General features: G+C 46.8%; 1 protein-coding gene across 1 annotated transcript in view; it reads left to right on the top strand.

The window, feature by feature from the left end:
* Nucleotides 1–20,504, top strand: part of SPOCK1 (SPARC (osteonectin), cwcv and kazal like domains proteoglycan 1) — a 591,932-nt gene that overhangs the window by 399,370 nt on the left and 172,058 nt on the right. The window contains exon 5 of the mRNA XM_069592146.1: nt 11,692–11,818. Coding sequence (XP_069448247.1) covers nt 11,692–11,818 — 127 coding nt within the window. The remainder of the gene's footprint in view (nt 1–11,691; nt 11,819–20,504) is intronic.

Raw genomic sequence — 20,504 nt, 5'->3', positions numbered from 1 at the left:
CCAGAGGTGAGGAGTTTGTCAGGGGCTCCAACCTTGGCTTGGAGAAAGCTTTCAGATCAAGTGAAAGTTATGATGTAGCTGTGACTGTGCTTACATTCTGCAGTACTGGTGGTGAGTGGTGTTGTGTTGATAGTTTGCAGCTATTGGTGTTCAGCTGAATCTCCTTGGATCCGTGTCTCTATCAGCTTCCAGCCTGTCTCCTCTTGTTCAGTCCCTCAGTCGTGTCTGACTCTTTGCAAGCCCAGGAACTGTAGCACATAGGCTTCCCTGTCCTTCAGTCTCCCGGAGCGTGCTCAGACTCATGTCCACTGAGTCAGCGAGACCATCCAACCATCTCATCCTCTGTCATCCCCTTCTCCTCCTATCCTCAATCTTTCCCAGCATCAGGGTCTTTTCCAGTGAGTCAGCTCTTCACATCAGGTGGCCAAAGTATTGGAACTTCACCTTTAGCTCTGGGCCTGACCTAAAGAGGCAGTGTCCCTAATGCCACCTACCCTTCTCTGTTTAATTTTGCTGACTTATTCTTCCTATAGTAGGTCATATGTAGCCCTCCCAGAATGGGCTTTGTTGCTGATGACTAGAAATCATGTGGCTATTTCTTTCCTCATGCACATGTCCCATAATAATGAATCACCTCCCAGGAATGTAAGAATGTATTTTCGAAGATGACATCACAGAGCCAGTGATGGAATTGCGGGTACCTGCACTCAGCCTCGTATGCACACCTGAGCTCACACACACTTAGCTGGAAGCTGTGGTAGCAAAACCCTCAGTACTTTTGCTCCCTCCTGCAGAGAGGGAGGATCAGGAATGCTCAGGAAGAGAGGCAGTGGAAATCCTCAGCCCTAGGCTTCTTGCTTAACATTTGATTATTTTTTTCCCAATTAGTGTGTCCATTGCTAAATGATTTCCTCTAAGGTCTCAGGGCTAGAAAGGGACCTTGCTTTCTTGGACCAGCAAACAAAGATGATCAGCAAACAAGAAATCAAATGGGGATGCCAAAGTTCTGTGGGTAATAGTGGCAGTTTCTCTTCTGTTCCCTTTTAGGGAGAAATGGATTTTTAAAACAGTACACTGCTATCCATTATCCTAAGGAAATAAAGGAAGCTTAACTGTTCACTTATATTTCCCTAACAGCTGCTATTACACTGCTGGCTTAGCACTTTTCATTAACAAGGCAGAATTTTACTTGTGGCCTGTAAATGTGTGTGTGTTTGTGTGTGTGTGTGTGTGTGTGCGCGCGCGCGCCTGTGCACCCACCCACACAGATTGGTTTTGCATGCAGGCCCCAGCGGCCGAGCTCTTCAGCAAGCTGAACTCTGAATTAAAACTCCACTGTTTCTGCCTCCCAGTCCCTGGTGCCACTGGCCATGCCTTGTCGTTGCCTTAATGGAAGGTGACTGCAGACAGAGTCTCTGAGCTCTTAGTGGAATTTACATAATCACATCCCCCCGCTAATCCTCCTGATCTGGTCAGGAGACACTTGAGGGCATTGTGAGTTTAGGTTTGATGAGGATCCCTGGACCTATCTGTTTGGTTTCAAGTATAAGGAAACCTTGATTCAAGTAATGTGCAGAAATGGGAGGACACCAGAGATCTGGGTTTATAATCTGGCAGCTTCCTTTCCTTTTGGCCTTTAGCCATTGGCCCACAAACTGCTCCTGGCACTCTTAAATGTAGAATGGCCTGAGGGTGGTGATGGGGGTCCTGAAATGAATAGTGAATGTCTTGCCATTAGAAATTTTCTTGAGCAAGTCAGCAGTCTGTGAGACTCTTTGGGCTTCCCTGGTGGCTCAGTGGTAAAGAATTCGCCTGCCAAGCAGAAGATGCGGTTTCAGTCCCTGGAGAAGGGAATGGCAACCCACTCCAGTATTCTTTCCTGGAGAATTCCATGGGCAGAGACTCTTTACTGTCTCAAGATGTGAGTAAGAGTAAAAACAGTTAAGGTAAGGTAACACCTATCCCAAATAAATTCAGTCATTCAGAATAATTAAATATCATTATGTTTACAAAGAATTGTTACATGTAATATGTGTTTTAGGAAGTACATTTAACACAATGCTAGTATTATCTTTGAATTCTTTACCCAGTTACTGGCACAGAGTAGGTATATTGGGTTTCCCTGGTAGGTTGGTCGGTAAAGAATCCGCCTGCAATGCGGAAGACCTGGGTTTGATCCCTGGGTTGGGAAGATCCCCTGGAGGAGGGCATGACAACCCACTCCAGTATTCTTGCCTGGAGAATCCCTATGGATAGAGGAGCCTGGCAGGCTACAGTCCATGGGGTCACAGAGATTTGGACATGACTGAGTGACTAAGCACAGCACAGCACAGTATGTTTATTATGAATGTTTAGTAAACAGACTATCTCCAGGATCCTAACCACCTTTGGAATAATTATACCTTCAGCTTTGATAGCTTTGCTTAAATAGGCCCTGAAAATACAGTAATGTAGAAACTTAGTTCAAATAGATCTGACCTGTTGGTCTTCACTAGAATCTTTGAGTATTCCCCAATGCTTTGATGCAGATGAACCTCCTTTATTCAGCCCTCCTTCCTGCACCTGAAAGATCTTTCTTCTGTTTCAATCACCTTGGCTTTTTCAAACATTACTGGAGAGATGCAGGGCTGGCAGTGAGGGGTAGGCTTGACAACATGCATTTCTTTTAAATTTCTGAAAATGCCTTCCATGTTTAGATTTTGGACAGATTAAACCAGCAATAACTGGTCTAGAGTCAGATACTAGACATATGGAGCAACAAAGCTGAAATTCCCTTTCTCACACCCTCCGTTCTACCTGGCCGAGGGTGTGCTCCCTGGTACGTGCCCTCTTAACGCATTCCCAGCTCTCTTCTACACGCACACACAATGCTTTGGAAACTGTCCTCTGGCTATTGAGTCTCGTCATCTGTGAAGGCTAGATGCTTTCCCAGCTGCCTGGGCCGTCACACAGCTCAGGTGAAAGCAGGTCTCAGAGGCTCAAGTTGGAATGAACTGCGGGCCAGAGGTTGACATTCACACACACACACACACACACACACACACACACAGACACACACACACACACACACACACACACAGACACACACACACACACACACACACACACACAGAGGTTCCTGGTTTTGGAACTGCATCCATACCAGCCACGTATCTTTTTGGTGGCCCTGATTCTGCTCTAAACACTAAAAATACATATATTTTCCTATGGGTTTGAAGGCGCTTTAGTAAGCTGATGTGGTGGTGGCTTGGGAGTATGCCGGGGCATTGAGGGCTTTCTGTTGATTCTGGCACCTGCTTGTCTCTTCTGATGCATTTGAGCCTTGACCTGGAAGATACCACACGCTCAGCCTCCTTACTTGGGCCACGCTAGATGGAATGAAGCCACACAGGGTGCTGGCTTACTGTGAGTGATGTGCATGCCTGAATCAGTGAATTAGTAGGTGCTTCCCCCTGATGACCAGGGTCCACCTTCCCATCCAGTAGGTCTGCTTTGCTCAAAAAGTCTCCCTGGCTCACTCCTCACGCTTCTTCCCATTTCCACCATCACTCTTCTCCTTGGAGCTGCTGGCAGCTGTGAATGTGACAGTTCATGTAAAGGGCCTGGAACATTGTGAGAGCTCAGAACATGTTACTTACTCTTGCTGGTAGTAATAATAGTACCAGCAGAATAATAAGGCCTCAATAAATGTTTAACTGCTATGCTCATTATTATATATTTGCCCTTTAAAATTTTAAGCTTCTGTAAACAGCTTGTGTTTGCACCATGTGAGTGCCTGATGGTGCTTACAACACTCCAAGGTGCTCAACAGTTTATTCCACAGAGACTGGGCGTTTTTCCCACAGTTCTCTAATAGGCATCCGTTTATTAGGAAACCTGAACTCTTTCTGGACAGGATCTTATATCTGGGACCTTCTTCATTTGGGAAAGAGACTCCTGAGCCCACAGATACCAGGAGGCAGCGTGTCTCATGTGGGAGTCTGTCTGTCTCACAAAGCAGCTTTTGAAATGACACAAGCCATTATACTCCTCCTGTGTCATTTTATGACTTAGTATAATGACTCAAATAACCCTAACAATGGACAAATTATAGCTTCATTTTATAGGACAGATTATTTCAATGGTTAACATATTTTCCCTTTTCATTAGCATTCATTATTTTGTCTCTGGTTCAACATAGTCACCATATCAACTATCTGAGTATCTTCCATCCTTGTTTCAGAAGCAATTAGTTCTGATTTTGCAAACAAATTCAATCTTGGTTTTCAATGGGCAGTTTGATATTAACATGATAATAAGATGCAGTGATCCTGGCTGCCAGCAAACAGACACTGTGATTACTGGAAAGAGTTGGCTCCTGGGTGGGTTCTCCAGGCCTCTGAACTGAAAGGTCTGCCGTAGAGATTTGATGAGAGAACAAAAACAGGTCAGAGAAGAAGGGACTGGGACTGGTTAAGCAGACCTCTGCTTTTTTTCCTTCTATAAAATGGGTTAATGACAGCATCTACCGCCAGGGGGTCATTGTGGGTGAGGAGTCAGGGAAGTGTGCTCAGCATTTAGAGGGATGTCTAGCAGTCATGTAAAACAGCTGCAGTGTTGCTGCTACTATTTGTGATCTGGAATTTGCTTTCCTCTTTTACCAGCTGTTCATATGCAGAGTAAAACAGTTCTATCAAAAGTTATGCAAACATGTTTAGAATGTACAGTGTATTGAATAAAATGAAGTGGTCTTGTCTTCTTCAATAACTGAAAAAAGTCAGCAATTCTATAGACAGTCTTAGTGGCCCCCAGCCCTGCTCCATCGTGCAAGTATTTTTGATATACAATGTTGAATTTCATCCTCTGGGATTGATATCAGGAAGTTTATACTGGCATATATATTTATTGCTGGAAAAATTACTGTGGAAGTCTTTGTTCTGATACTGCTTTACTGTGGGCCCTGATTATGACCCTATTCTGCCCACGGTCAAATGAAATACTGAGTTACAACTCATGTCATCAAAGATTCCCTTGCTTGTCACGTGGGAAAGTGGCAGGGTTTGGGACCTGCCTCAGGTGGTGAGGGTTGGGATCTCGGAGTGAGGAGTGGCAGGGTCCAGTGGGAGGCAAGAGTGGGAAATGCTGAAAAGTGGACTTGAAGGTTAAGGTCAACCAGGTCAACTGGTCAACCAGTTGCCAGGAACTAGGACAGGAAAGAGCTGTCATGATCTGGTCTGTCTTGCTTGTAGTTATTTTCATCTCATAATAATGCAGTCATCATCCACTCTGCTGCCAGTGGTGAGTTGCTCTTGTAAATAAAATGAATATTAATAAATGTATTTGCACAGCATACCTTATGGAAATCCTCTGAGTGGTGTTCCAAAAAGTAGCTTTAGAACAAATGTCAACAAATGATTCTGTGCCATGCTGTTAGCTTGCTAGGAGGTCCAAGTATCACAGTATTTGAACACCACCCACCAGTGTTTGCTGGCAATTTCTAGTATTTGAATTTTCACTTTAAGCTACATTTCTTTATAAATACTACTAAACTTACTATATCCTATTTGCTTTAAAAAAACCACTTAAATATAGTATTGAAAAGAATATAGAAAAAATTATTTCAGCAACACTGAAGATTTCTTGAGAATTCTCATTTTTCATTCCCAGATTGGAAAATTATTACCAGTTGGGAATTTGGAAGCTGTGCTTTGGAGGTCCTCTCCTAGCTTTGGAGGCAACCTACTTCCAGAAGATGGGGAGTCCCTTAGCCCTCAGCTATACAGGAGAGCCCTCTACTCGCTTCCCTGTTGTCTTTAGACATTTTTGCTAATTGTTTTTCAAGTCTGAATTAGAATTTCTCAGTCTATTGAATTCTTGCTGCTTAAACCACATGCTATTTTTGTCTTCCAGTTAGTGCTAATAATTTCCAGAAATAGGAGAAAATTCTGAAGGTCCAAATTAATAAATTCATGTATTTCACTGAGCACACCCATGTCCCAAGGGTCAACCATGTTTCCAAGCCCCAGGATCACAAATATGATTAAGGCCCAGTCACTCTCCTTGAGGAACGTGCAATTCATTGTGGAAGACAGACACACAGTGAACTGCTTTGTGCTGTGGCGACCATCACATTTGGATATGAACATGATTAACGCTGGGCTTCCCTGGTGGCTCATTGGTGAAGAATCTGCCTGCAATGCAGGAGACATGGGTTTGATTCCTGGGTCAGGAAGACCCCCTGGAGAAGGGCACAGCTCCCCACTTGGGTGTTCTTGCTTAGAGAATCTCGTGGATAGAGTTGCCTGGCGGACCACAGTCCATAGCGTTGCAAAGAGTCAGACACAACTGAAACTACTGAGCATTGTCAGATGCACACACATGGTTAATTCTTCTTGGGGTAGGGCTCCCAGGGGGAAAAGGAACTCCCTGGGAAGCAGGAGATCTGAAGCTTGGGCAAGGGGCAGACATTTGCTGTATAGGTAGAAAGCACTTATTTACCAAGTCATACAGATTCAAGTTAGCATGACATATGTAAGGGGCTGATGTGGCTGGCTGGGGATAGAATCAGTAGGACTTGAGTTATGGGGAGAAGTGGTGAGGGCAGGGAAGGGAATGTCCAGGATGGGCTCCAAGGCTTTTAGCTTGGGTGTACCCCAGGTCCTGTCTGAATCATAGTAGCATCTTAACATTGATCCAGCCTAATAAAGATGCTTGCTTACAGGCTAGTTGGGGACCGCAAGTGATCACAGGACCATGCTGGACTGGAAGTGCAGCCTGCCTGCCTGTTGGAAGGGCCCTGGGTGGCTTCCTGGGGGAGGGGAGTTTTGAACTGGGCCTTGAAGAAAGCCTTATGAGGCAGGCTGGAGTGATGGGGAGAAACGTGGGTGGGGATGAACGTGTTTCAGATCTGGGGAAAGTCTGCATGATGGTGCAGAGTTCTTTGGTGGGCTCTGGGAAGTAGCAAAGAGTGGCTGGAGCAAAAATCTTTGGTGTTGGCGGGCGTGTATGTACACGTGTGCATGCATACATGGGTGTGTGTGTGTCCATGTCTACATGCAAGAATGTGTGTGCATGTGTGTGTGTGTGTGTGTGTGTGTGCATGTATGGGGGTATGTTTACATATGCATGGATGTGTGTGGTGGAGGGTTGGGGAGGGAAGTGGCCCCGTGAAGATAGGCTCGGTCAGTTTAACGCCAAAACTAGAAGTTCAGACAGGCCCTAGGAGGTGAGAAGATGGAGCCTTTAAGCATGGGAATCGCATCATCAGATTTATCCTTAAGAATTATCACACTGCTTCAAAAGCATACATACATGCTGGGAATTTTGGTAAACTTAAAAAAAAAAAAAAAGATTAAGGATAAGCAATTGACCGAAAGAGAGGAAGCGATGCTGGTGATCTCCTGATTGTCTTCCCTTGTCAGTTGAGATGTTCTGTGTGGGGCACTGAATAGGGTAGGAGGCGTGGCTGCCCCCAGCACCAGCCAGACTGGGGTGGAGTTAGGGTTTTGAGGCCAAAGGGAGGGCTGGCAGCCTGCCTCCCAGACTAAATTGCTTGTGTTGCCCCAGTTGATGAATGTCTGTGACATTGGGAATAGCAGTGCCATCAAGACACCTTCATCGGATTTCACTCTTCATTGACTCAAGAAGTGAAATATCTGAGAGTCTGAAAGCTTAGTCCCTTGCCTCACCTGGGTTGGTTATTTTTTACAGTTTGCACTGAATTGTGGGGATTGAAATATATACACAATAACCAGGAGAGTTATGCTTCCTTGGGCTCACATCTACTTGTACATTACTTTGTGTAATTTGGCCTCTGGACAGAGAGTACTGGTTTGTGTGCCATTTTCTCGTGAGTCCTAGTGGAATAAGAAACACTTGGGTTTGTCTGAATGTAACAGGTATGCTTGTCTCATTAAAACTGGGAAAACTCAGCATGCTTTGGCCTTTGTACCCTTAGTCCCCAGGGCATCCCAGGGTCAGAGGTGGTTCCTCCTGGGCATGATCCATGACCACCTGGCATGGGGTATGAGAGAGAGCTTCCTCCTCCACAGGTGTAGAGTCAGGGACAGTGTTTCAGAAGGGCTTTATTGATAAGACTGAGCCCTGATGGTGAAAATATAGATGCCAAAGTAGGGAATTAAAATGGTCCCAGAGAAATGCAGTCAATTTCAGGGGAACTTCAACCTGACAAATGTATATGAAGTAACTTACCTGTATCTCTTTGTGACACTGGGCACTTCCTTTCAGCTATTCACTTATGTGTCCAATTTCTCATTTATAAACTACAGTCCTTAGACTAGATTCATTTTAAGGGATTTTCAGGCTCAGATAGTCTGTGATTTGGTGATTAACTGCTAGTAACCACTGCAGTGGTCAGCACTCAGGAATCCACCCACTCACTCAACAAGGCTATATTGAGCATCCTTGATGCACCAGACCACTAGGAAGCCCTAGAAAGCCTCATCTCTTTGTCTCCACTTAATGTATTTAATGGTGAAATCCAGGTCCAGAGACAGGGATGACCCATCATTACTGGCTGGTGATTAATTGATAGTTCTATCTTTTCTTTAATGCCAGTGACTCAGCGTTTACTTCTCCCTGGCCTGCCTTTGACTAAGCTCCTGCCATCTGCCTTCCTCTGGGGCATCATTGCACATGGTAGTCTGCTCCAGCAAAGCTGCCCACTCTCTAGACTTTATCACCACTTTCTGGGAACTCAAAACAAGAATTACTTTGGCTGTGGGGGCACACGCTGGGGACTGACCCAGGAGAGAGGCTGCCAGACACAGAACTGCTGCCTGTATTTGCTGATTCATTATCAGCCTCAGACAATCTGCTGTGAGAATGATGATAAATGTGTGGTGTTCTTCTGGAGGAATCACCCACTCCGAGATTAAAGCCCGTGCCGGCAGCCTGCTTGTCTGCTGCGTGGAGTCCCATCCCCTCCCATCCCTTTTTCCGTAGTCCAGAACACATCTTGAAAGAAGAAAGTGTGTTTGGTTAAAGATAATAGGAGACGCATATCCATGTGGTTTAGAAATGTGAACAGCAGATGTTTTTATTCCAGACAGAGAGGCAGGGACAAGGTGAGTAACTGCTGAGGAAGCAGGGAGGCGTTGGAGAGAGGAGCCCTGGTGGTGAACGTGTAGGTGCCCCCAGCGAATTTTCAGGTGAGTCATCTAGGTGTGTCTGAGGAGGGTCGAAGGAAAGCCATCCCCGACACTCTGTGGCTGTGTGATTGTCACCATCACCTAGCCACCGATCCTTTCCGGTGGGCAAACCCTTCCCCGGCTTGGCTTTAGTTGTCCCTGTGAGTAACATGAGTCATCTGGACCAGGCATCCCCAGGTGCCCTCATAGGACTTCCTTTCCCAGGTCGTTGTTCAGATGGGCTCAGCCTATGGCCCCGTCTGGCCTGGGGTCCCCAGTTTCTCTAAGGTTTTGTGCACTGGGTGTGGTGTGGCCACCCTCCTGATGTCAACCGCCAAGGTATTGGGTTGGCCTGAAAGTTCATTCGGGTTTCCCATAAGCGTGTGAACTTTTGGGCCAACCCAATAATTCCCCAAGCAGGCCTCCTTCCTCTTACTGCCTCCCACAAATTGCTGGGACAGGATTGAGGTAGGATAAGAACCAAGTTGGTGGATGCCATTTGTGTCTCACTGTCCTTCATTTGGAAGAGGGTAGGTCACATCAGATGCCAAACCTGAATTCCCAAGGTGCTGAAGATCCCTTCTACACTTGGCAGAAAAGATTTACTCCTTGTGGCCCGTGAGTTCTGGGGAGTTCAGCACCAACTCCAAACCTAGGGCCTTAGACTTAAGTCATATTTCTATGGCAATGGTGCTGTCATTCCTTACAGCTCCATCTAATGGGGCAAATAATGCTGATAATGGGCTTCCCTGATGACTCAGTGGTAAAGAATTCACTTTGCCAGTGCAAGGGATGTGGGTTCTATCCTTGGATTAAAAGAGACACAGATGTATAGAACGGACTTTCAGACTCTGTGGGAGAGGGAGAGGGTGGGATGATTTGGGAGAATGGCGTTGAGACATGTATACTATCAGGTAAGAAACGAATCACCAGTCTATGTTCGATACAGGATACAGGATGCTTGGGGCTGGTGCACGGGGTCTGATGATATGGGGTGGGAGGTGGGAAGGGGGTTCAGGACTGGGAACTCATGTACACCAGTGGCTGATTCATGTCAATGTATGGCAAAACCAATACAGTATTGTAAAGCAAAATAAAGTAAAAAAAAAAAAAAAAAAGGCAATCTTGAGAAGGAAATGGGAACCACTCCAGTATTCTTGCCTGGGAAATCCCGTGGACAGAGGAGCCTGGCAGGCTACAGCCCACAGGGTCACAAAGAGTAGGACACAACACAGCCATGAAACAATAATAATAATGGGAACGACATTTGGATTGCTCCCTTTTTTCCAGGCATTGTACTGAGTCATTCACATACATCAGCCATTTTAATCCTCATACTATCCGCTTGAAGGAGATGCTAGTCCTTGCCCTCCCCCCCACCCCCCACTTTACAGATAAGGAAACTGAGACTTACAGGGTGACATATCCTGCTGTGATGGCACGGTAAGTGGCAGAGCTGTCTGGACCTGTATTTTCTGACTCTGGAGCCCAACTAAGCCCCTCGCAGGATGGCCCAAGCAAAGTGCGTCAAGGGCACAGTACCCACCTGCCTTGCCTGTCTGCCACCCAGCCCTGGCCGCTCGGCCGGGGACGTGGCTCCCAGTGATTTGCTGGGAAGGCAGCTCCTCTAAGAGAGGAAGGGCGGCTGTAACTGCAGGCCTTGATTTTGGTGGTTTATGATATGAGGACAGGGCTCTTTCCGTGGACATAAGCCATCCTAATAGCGCCATTTATCATTATGACAAAGGTTAGGCTAGGGGGATGCCGGAGCTGGAATGAAAGAGTAGAATTCTGATGATTTTAGCAGCTGAAAGTGACATCACCTCAGAGCCGCTGTCGCATGGCAAATTGAAAGCTGGACTGAAACGGCTTTGAAACGTATCCAGAGATGCTTTCCCACAGCTGTGATAAAGCCGTTTGGTTGTGTTTGGAGACACGCTTCTATCTAGACTGCTCTCTGAGTCGTCTGTGCGTCCTCCTGCCCGGAGGATGCTCATCAGCCCCGGAGGCATCTGAGGCTCTGGGTGCTGTGTGGGGACACCTGCGATCTGCCCCCCTCCGCAGGGGGCTGGAGGAACTGACAGAGTCGGCTTCTCATCGTCTTTCTAGTGTGTTGTCAATGTCTCTTCAGCACAGGGAGCTCAGCGCTCCATGCTGGCTTGGATGGGTGGGATGGGGGGGTGAGAAGGTGGGAGGGAGGTTCAAGAGGGAGGGGATATATGTAGACCTATAGCTGATTCATTGCACTATACAGCAGAAACTGGCGCAACCTCGTAAAGCAATTATATTCCAATTAAAAAAAATAAGTCATGTGTTTACAACATTTTTAGTGGCCACATTGCTTTCTCCTGTGCATCTGGTGGGTAAACCTAGGGTTTTGGAGCTGTCTTCTGCCTGCTGTCAGTGGGCTGGACTCAGTGCTGGTGCTAGCCAGGGGACTTGGGGATGCGCTGGACTGTTTGACCAGCCTTCTTTGATTTGGCCCTTATCCAGGTAACCTGGAGGAGAAAGACCCTGGAAACTGAAGCGACAGTTACTTATGCCCTCTTTTTCTCATCCTCAGGCAAAAGAAGGGGACAGTGGTCCACAAGCACTGGGTCGGACCTTCGAATCTGGTCAAGTGCAAGCCCTGCCCCGCGGCACAGTCAGCCATGGTCTGTGGCTCCGATGGCCACACCTATACATCCAAGGTCAGTTTTCTTCATTGTCCTTTTTTTTTTTGGTCATCAAGAAGTACTCTGTGTCTGCTTGTTCTGACAAGGCTCTCTGGGCGGAAACGGGACCCTGTGAATCTCGGTGGACTTGGAGTCTTGTCTTTGATAAGCTGCCACAGGAATAGACCCTTTGACCGAAGAGCTGAGATAAAATCATTATGATCTATGTAACCGGAGTGATCAAGGGCTAAGGGGAAGAAGGGTGATTCCAAGAGTGGTGTGTGATCCTGAAGTGAATCTAGCCCAGCTTCCTGGAGGAGATGAGGGAGCAAACTGTTCCAAAGGTGTGAGTCATTCAGCCTCGCTGATGGGTAGCCAGGATATGAGGGGGACCCATGAGGGGGACACCACGTCTTAGGGATGGTGAGGTGAAAGGAAGGTGGGTGATGTCACACATGTTTAAGCAGCATTTATTGTGTATCTAGAATGCACCCAGTGTGACACCAGACCCAGGGCTAGAGGGTCTGCCGTTCCTTTCTCTGGGGACTTCAGGCCTTGCAGTCTAGTGGGAGGGGGCTTGCTAGTATGGAGCCTGGTCATTTTAACTCAAACCGATGAAGAAAAAATGGTTTCATAGAAAAGGAACTAGGGATAAAGTGGGTCTGTTTCTTCTTATTGGAGTGATGAGGAAAAGAAGAGGAGCTTTTCATCTGGGCTCTAATAAAAGGAATTAGAGGCAGAGGGGCAGGGATCACTGGGGTGAAGGAGGGAGATTTTGTTCTTGGAACTCCAAATTGTCTCCTTGGATGAAGGTTGTCCATCTGTGTTTAGGAATGGACATTTCACTGGGTTAATGAATGGTAGAAAAAAAGAAACCATGAAATTGATAAGGGTTTACCTATTTGTTCTTTTATTCAACAAATATAAGTCAATACCGTCCTTAATGCTACATGTGAAGAGCTGTGTGTAGGAGTCTCAGGAACTTTCTATGAGAGGTGGGTGGGGGGCAAGGAGTGAGGCTCTGGCCCTCGCATCTCCTCTAGCCACAGCTGTCCCACTTTCATCTCCTTGTTTCCTGTGTAAGATTCATTTGCAGAATAGAGTCGGGGCTGACAAAAGTCGCAGATGCTGACTCCTTGGGCGTTTGTGGCCACGTTGCTGTGTGGTCCTTGGGCTTGGGCTGTTATGCTGGTCCCACCTCTGTCTGTTCCCCACCACGTGGTGCATGGCTTCCATTCTTTGTGGCCCCCTCATCATCTGATCTTTACACCATGGAGATGGCACAGGCCGGGGGTCCCCTCTGCTGTCCTTGGAAGCTTATTTGGATTACAGTGAGGCTGTGCCAGGCTTTTCTACTGACTCTTCTTGATGTGAGTCATGTCTTATTATTCACTGAAAGTAGACTTTTATCCTCTCTGTTTTTCACGTTTTTCTCACCAAAGGGAATATATGTAACAAAGCAGAAGCCGGAAGGTTTGTCTCGCTTGGACCCAGACTTGTGTAATCTGCTTCAGGAGCTCAGTACCGTCGTTGCTGCTTGGTACTCATTCATTTGTTCTTTCAGCAGGTCTCGCTAGAGCCCTTCCTACGCGCCAGCCTCTGTGCCGGGTGCTTGGGACTGTATGATGGAGTGGAAACAAGCATGTTGGTCCTTCCTCCTGACCTGAGTCTGTCTGTAATCCTTACCCCCACCCCAACAACCTGAGACATGCTGTGTGAATTACAGCTTCTCCACCCAGAATCATAGCCAGAACATCCTGGCCAGATGGCCTAGCCCAGCCTGGCTAAGTATGCCCACCTCCCCCTGTTCCCTGCTTCCCTGATCCTGAAGGAACCAGAAAAATGTTCTAGATAGAAAAGATAGCATGGGCCAAGGCTCTACGGCAGGATGATGAATTCAGAGAACTGAGAGCATGCCCTGATGGTGGCTCTGACAATACAGGGACAGGCACAGGGGAGGAGGAAACAGAGGATGTGAAAATGGTCCAGGAGGAGACCTTCAGTCAAAGCTAGGAAGGTGAGCAGGTGGCTGGACTGTGCCAAGCTTGTGGGACACTTGTTACTGTAAGCACCTTCTTTCCCATGTCTGTCTTAAGAGTGTGTAGCCCCAGAGGCAGAAACAATGCCCATCTGCCTTCACCAGGCAAAGGACACACAGTGGGTGCTCAGTGTCGTGGACAAGAGAGGAGCCCTTGCAGATTCCCACTGAGAAGGAGCGGTGAGATTCCAGTTTGTGCAGCTCTTCCCGAATTTTAGTGATTGGGTTCCAGAGAGCTTGGTGACTGAGAGAAACCAGCCATCCCCACCCTGGGCCAAGCTGCTTAGCTAAACACCCTGCCTGGGGGCCCTGGCAGGGAGGGGCTCCTTGCAACAAGTCTGTCTTTGTGAAGCTCCAGTTTGTGCTCTTCAGTTATTCCCTCCAGCTCTGGAGTGAACTGTCTGATCCTGGCGTCTGTGATTGGAGACGAGCCATGAAGTGTCAGTGAGTGATCAGGGGCTGTTTGGGCAAGTGGCACATTGCACATCAGACTCCAGCAACACCCTGCCTGCTCGCCTCTGTCTCTCATTCACAGGAGGAGCTTCAAGTGCTTTTAGCTCCCCGTGACCCTTGAGCTACAATGAGCAGTCGTAACCTGTCAGATGTGGCTTGAAATGCTGTCAGTTGCCCAGGGAATGTCTCTGCAAATGTTTGCTGGTCAGGGCCCCCCTGCAGTTTGGGCAGGAAAGTTGGCTTTTTGTGTTAGAGAAGGTTGCTTGCTTACAGGTAGTGACAAATAGCTTGTTTGAGAGGCAGGATCAGAATTTTGAAGGCTCCTTTGAATCAAGAATGATTCCTCAAAAGAGAAATGGCTTCCAGAGTCTGCTGGGTAGAGCTCCAAAGCCTGCTCCAGCTCCAGCCCCAGCCTGTTTTTCCTCTAGTGCCCCTGAATTCCTGTACCTACCTCAGTCCTGCTTCTCGGACCTGGTCAGCTATCTTTTCTTGGAGCAAAAGAAGAGATCTAAAGCCTTCTTATCAGAAGTTGTAGTACCCTTCTCCCCATTCTCCATGTAGGGTAAACTGAGGACCAAAGAGTCAAGCGCAGTGGCAGAGTTTGATTATCAAGCTTCCTGCCTGGTTATATGTGATCATACAATTCTAATCAAGTTAAACAGAAGGGAGGGGCTGGTGGAGGGCCATCACTGCAATGAAAAAATGGTATGTGTGTGTGTGCTAAGTTGCTTCAGTCGTGTCTGACTCCCTATGATTCTATGGGCTATAGCCTGCCAGACTCCTCTGTCCATGGGATTCTCCAAGCAAGAATACTGGAGTGTGTTGCCATGCCCTCCTCCAGGGGACCTTCCTAACCCAGGGTTCAAACCCGAGTCTGTTACATCTCCTGCATTGGCAGGCAGGTTCTTTACCACTAGCACCACCTGGGAAGCCCAGAAAAATGGTGTGGACATTGGTTTTTGACATTAGTTTCCTAGTTTTCTATCTTAACTTCTTGAAAGTTGAAATTCTCTCTTTCCAAAAGAAATGAATCAAATGCTGAAGGTGTGCGTTGATTGCCCAAGACCTCTGAAGCCAAGACCAATTCTAAACCCTTGTGGTGTGCAATTAAACTTCCTTTCAGGGGAGATATTTCAGACTGGTCAGGTTCACTTATTGGAGTGCTTTAGTTATTGCCCCTATGTCCACAACCACTTCTCTACTGAGGTTCAAGAGCACATTTTAGTCTCCCAGACAAAGCTGTCAGAGGACCGCCAATAGATGGGCGGTTAGTAGAGTGAATGAGTTGACTGTTAGTGAACAAATGGCATCCCATCCCCTGGAGTTATGACCTTTTTGAGGTTATTGGGTTCAAAAACAAAGGACAGAGGAGACCACGGTGCATGTATAACTAGAAGTGATTTTATGTCACAAATCAAACTCATGAAAAATTTGGCAAAAATGTATCACAACCCAGTCCCACCACCATCAAGGAAATCTGCAAGAAACCATCACAGTCCTCCAGGGGAAGTGCTAACCCTTTCACAGACGGATCAGAAGTCTGGGGAGCACCGCCAGGAGCAGGGGGAGGACAGAGGGTGTCAGCTCTGTCCTCTTGGTGTTTGTGTCTTCAGGTTCCATCAAACAAACTTTCTTTCTGCTCTGGACCCTGAATGATCAGGAGCTCCTAGAACAGAGGGAGATGCGTTTAGAACCTCTGTCTGTAGCAGGGCTCTTTCAGTGACCTGGCACCAGGGATGCTATCAGAGCTCTGTGACTCCCCCAGGATCAAAGATAAAATCTACAAGAAGGCAGAGAGTCTGGAGATGAAGGGGTATAAGATGTTACGTGGCAATAAATGACTCTGTATTCAGACTCTATAGAGCATAACCCACAACAGATAAGGGACAGAAACCACTGGGAACAGGCAAGTGGAGGCCTGGCATGGTAAAGCACGGTGGGGACCCTGCCCCTCGATGTGGCTTCTAGGCAGTAAGGATGACCCTCATCATTTAACTTGCCCTGAGGTCCTGGCGAGGAAAACCGAAGCAGTCCAGAAATTCAGCACGTGTTTAGTGAATTCTTTCTTACTGTCACACATATTGCTAAACTCTGGGGATGATGCAAAAGACAAAGCCCTGTTTTCACAGAATTCACAAGCAAGGTAGGTTACAGAGCAGTCTCCTTTCATTAGGTGTTCAGATAAGGGATGTTTGGGGTGCTGCGGGACACGGAACAGGGCCATCTCAACCAGTTTGGAGGTGTGAGTAGTCTTCTTAGAGGGAAGCAATGCTTCACTGAGATCTTTCACCTGGAAGAAGTCGCCCAGAGTACAGATTGTGGTGGGAGATATAGAGAGCTCATTTCATCAGAGGAAAGAGGGAGTTGAAGAAATGAAACACAACAAGAACCCCCTTGAAGCACTGCTGTGGTGGTGTCACACGTGTACTGGGGATAGTGGCTTAACTACCTACAGAAATGAGGCTAGAAAACTATCAGGGACCACTTTTCCAGGGCATTGAAGGCCAAGTGAGAGGGGTGGGACTTCACCCTAAGAACCCTGGTGGTCTTACTAAGGATCTATATTTTGCCTCCACTCACCCTGGCTGTATGTATGGTGGTTGCAGAGCGGGATAGAATGCAGTCAGAAGAGGCAATTCAGAAGTCATAGCTGGACTTGGCAACTGTCTCAGTTTCAAATATAGAGAGTCATTTTAGTTTTGAGCTCAACAGAAGGACGTCTTCACCATCTGGGTCCCGGTGGGACTTGCACTTGCTCTTACCAACGGCTCCGTGTCCTCGGACTAAACCAGAGGGACCCTGGCATCTGTGAGTGCCTTGCCTTTCTCTGCTGTTAAATGCACAGAAAGATGAAAACTCCTGGGGTCCTGGCTGCTAACTTGTAATTTTACCTGTAAGAGGGGAAGCGTCACTGCAGCTGAACAAGTCTGGTTAGCCCAGGCTTCAGGTGGGCAGTCTCAATTCTTCCTCCCTCTGGAGGGGAGATGTCTTTGGGAAAAGTGTGAGCAGATGTGGAATGATGCTGGGGTCCTGGGAACTCAGAAGGGAGCTGGGGTGGAGTTCCCCATGGCTCCATGTTCTGGCCCTGCTGGCTCTCTCCTGGCTGGGCCTTTTTTATAGTTTTTTTTTTAATTGATTTATTTTCAACCACATCATGTGGGATACAGGATCTTAGTTTCTGGACCAGGGATCGAACTCATGCCCCTTACAATGAAAGTGTGCATTCTTAACCATTGAACTGCTAGGGAAGTCCCCTCCCTCGTCAGACCTCTTTTAATAGGATTTCCTTGATGTCTCTCTATTTTTATACCCATGTGACCAGAGCTCAGCTGTCAGGGCTGGGCCTGCTCATATTGAGGCAGAAGCCACCTGGAGGAAGGAGAGGGTTCTTTCTCGGCTTGTTCCTGGGAACCTTGTTCCCTGGCATCAGCCTGGCTGTTGGGATTGGGGAAACAGGCAGGCAAACATTCCTCTGCTCTGTCCCTCCCCTCCCAACAACGTTTATTCATTAACTGCTGTGAAACAATTAGCAAATGGCTCCTTTCTGTCTGGATACAGGAGAGAGATGCCCAGTTAGGAAGCGCTGTGGAGGAAGACAGTTCTCCTCTGTTCTGAGAATGCGCACATGAAGGAGGGGGAAAGAGAGCTTGCCTTACAAGCTTGGCATTTCTTTCAACATATTGTCGCTGAGGATTATATTATTTTCAGAGTCGTCTTAATAGTTTCCAACAATTGCTACCAAGTAAAGGTCATGTTTGAAGTTCTTGGCAAATGGAGTCTCTCTTGGCCGGATTTCCCATGAACAGGCTGTTCTGAGGGTTAGCATGAATCCAGGCCTGAATCTATGGGCCTTCTCAGGACAGCATCAAGCTCGTGTGTCTTCTTCGTCTCCCGCAGACTTCTGTGGCCCTGCGTCCATGGCAGGCATGGGTGGTTTTTATATGCAGTTCCCCTGCTTTTTGGCTGCGTCGATGCTGTCAGTGTTCTCAGGGATATTTTTAGATAGCCCTGTCTCCACAGAACTTGCTGGGTGAAAATTGTCTTCACTTGCAAATGGCTCCTTGGTGAGGGCCTCACTTTTTTTTAAAATTAATTTTTATTGGCGTATAGTTGCTCTACAATGTTTTGCTAGTTTCTGCTGTACAGCAAAGCCAATCAGCTAGATATATACGTATATCCCCCCCCCTTTTTTTTTCTTTTAGCATTTCCTTCCCATTTAGGTCACCGCAGAGCATTGAGTGAAGTTCCTTGTACTATACAGTAGGTTCTTATTAGTTATCTGTTTTATATATACTGTTGATAGTGTATATATATGTCAATCCCAATCTCTGAGTTCATCCCACCTCCCTCCTCCTTGGTATCCATACATTTGTTTCCTATATCTCTGCTATTTCTGCTTTGCAAATAAGATCATTTATGCCATTTTTCTAGATTCCACATATGCACATTAACATACAATATTTTTCTCTGACTTCACTTTTGACTATGCAGAAGAGAAGATGATTGGACAGTGAGGTGGAAGGCTTGCCTTTGCACATTTTGTGCAGGAGGAAACTGGAGCACCATGGCAGTGGTCATGGTCCCAGGAACAAGAGGTATAGCAGCAATTATGTGTACAGCCCTGTAGGGGAACTAAGAACTACACGACCCCATCCCTACCTGCTCTCAGGTGATCGTGGGAGGAGAGGGTTGGATCATGTGCCTCTAGACCACGTGGACATCAAAGGTCTGATGAGGGAGTTGGGTCTGGTTTCACTAATAATATTTTAATTCTATGTAGCTTAGAGAAAAGCTGACATGAGAAGTGTTATGTCTTTGGAGGTATACTTAGTGGCATCTAACCAACTCTAAGCAAGTTTGTTGTATACATTAACCAGCTTGAAGTCTGGGGACAAGTCCTCCATGGCAGACACCCCAGCTTTGCTTTTATCCCAACCACACCCTGAGGTCTTATTGATTTTAATCATCCTTTCTTCAGTCTGGGGGTGCCGAGCCTCACTAAATAGTGAGAAGTTAGTGTTTGTAGTACGAAAACCCTCAACTATTAGTTCTTGCCCTTGTTTAGCTATCATTCCCTCTTCTCTTTCATGAGGTTTTGGGAAGGAACAGGAATAAATACTATATAAAATATTCATTGTATATTAGGGTATATGTTCTGGGTGCTATAGCAAAAGTCCAAATGGAACAGAGTCTTAAATGGGATACAGTTTTACTTTTCTCTCTTGGAAACATTCTAAAGATAAGCAGCCTGGGGCCAACTTGCTGCCTCCAGACTGTCGAGGACCAGCATCCTCTACTTTATTGTCTCGTCTTCCTCAGCAGTTGGAACTGTTGAGCTTCTGGATTCAAAGTGGCCGCTGTGCCCAGCCGGGTAGGAGGAGGAAGAGAGGAAGCAAGGTCTGTAAGTCGCTAAGGTCCCTTCTGCTCACATCCTGCTGGCCATAACTTAATCCTAAGACTGTGCCAAGCTGCAGGGGAGGCTGGGAAATGAGGGTTTCTTTCTGGGCAGCTCTATGCTGCTGCTGCTGCTACTGCTAAGTCACTTCAGTCGTGTCCGACTCTGTGCGACCCCACAGACAGCAGCCCACCAGGCTCCTCCGTCCCTGGGATTCTCCAAGCAAGAACACTGGAATGGGTTGCCATTTCCTTCTCCAATGCATGAAAGTGAAAATGAAAGTGAAGCCACTCAGTCATGTCTGACTGTTTGAGACCCCACAGACTGCAGCCTACCAGGCTCCTCCATCCATGGGATTTTCCAGGCAAGAGTACTGAAGTGGGTTGCCATTGCCTTCTCCAGGGCAGCTCTATACCCAGCTAAAATTTGAGAGTGGTATTATTAAAATGAAGAATGGAGTGTATACTGGAGTAATCTTGAAGCCTCTACCCTAGTAACATTTTAAATAGTAACAACAGTGGTAATAAGAGCAAAACAATAGTACTTAATTATTGAACATATATTAGATACTCTGATATTGTGCTAAGTGCTGTAGTGTTCAATTTTCTCCATTATTCCATCTAATTCTCACAATAAACTTTTGTGGTGGAGACCACTAGCAGTCTCAAAGAGGAGAAAACTGAACTTGTAAAACTTTGGCCAGGGTCAGCACAGCTCTTGGCAGCAGAAGTAGTTATTTGAACCATGGTCTGTCTGATTCTTGAGTGACAGTCTTTACTTCTACGAGTTAAACACCATCTGAAAAGTAATATAAAATACCAGCTGTATCATCAGGA

The sequence above is a fragment of the Ovis canadensis genome, chromosome 5 (genome assembly GCF_042477335.2).
Source record: "Ovis canadensis isolate MfBH-ARS-UI-01 breed Bighorn chromosome 5, ARS-UI_OviCan_v2, whole genome shotgun sequence".
Taxonomy (NCBI): Eukaryota; Metazoa; Chordata; class Mammalia; order Artiodactyla; family Bovidae; genus Ovis; species Ovis canadensis.
This window is presented reverse-complemented; position numbering and strand designations above follow the sequence as displayed.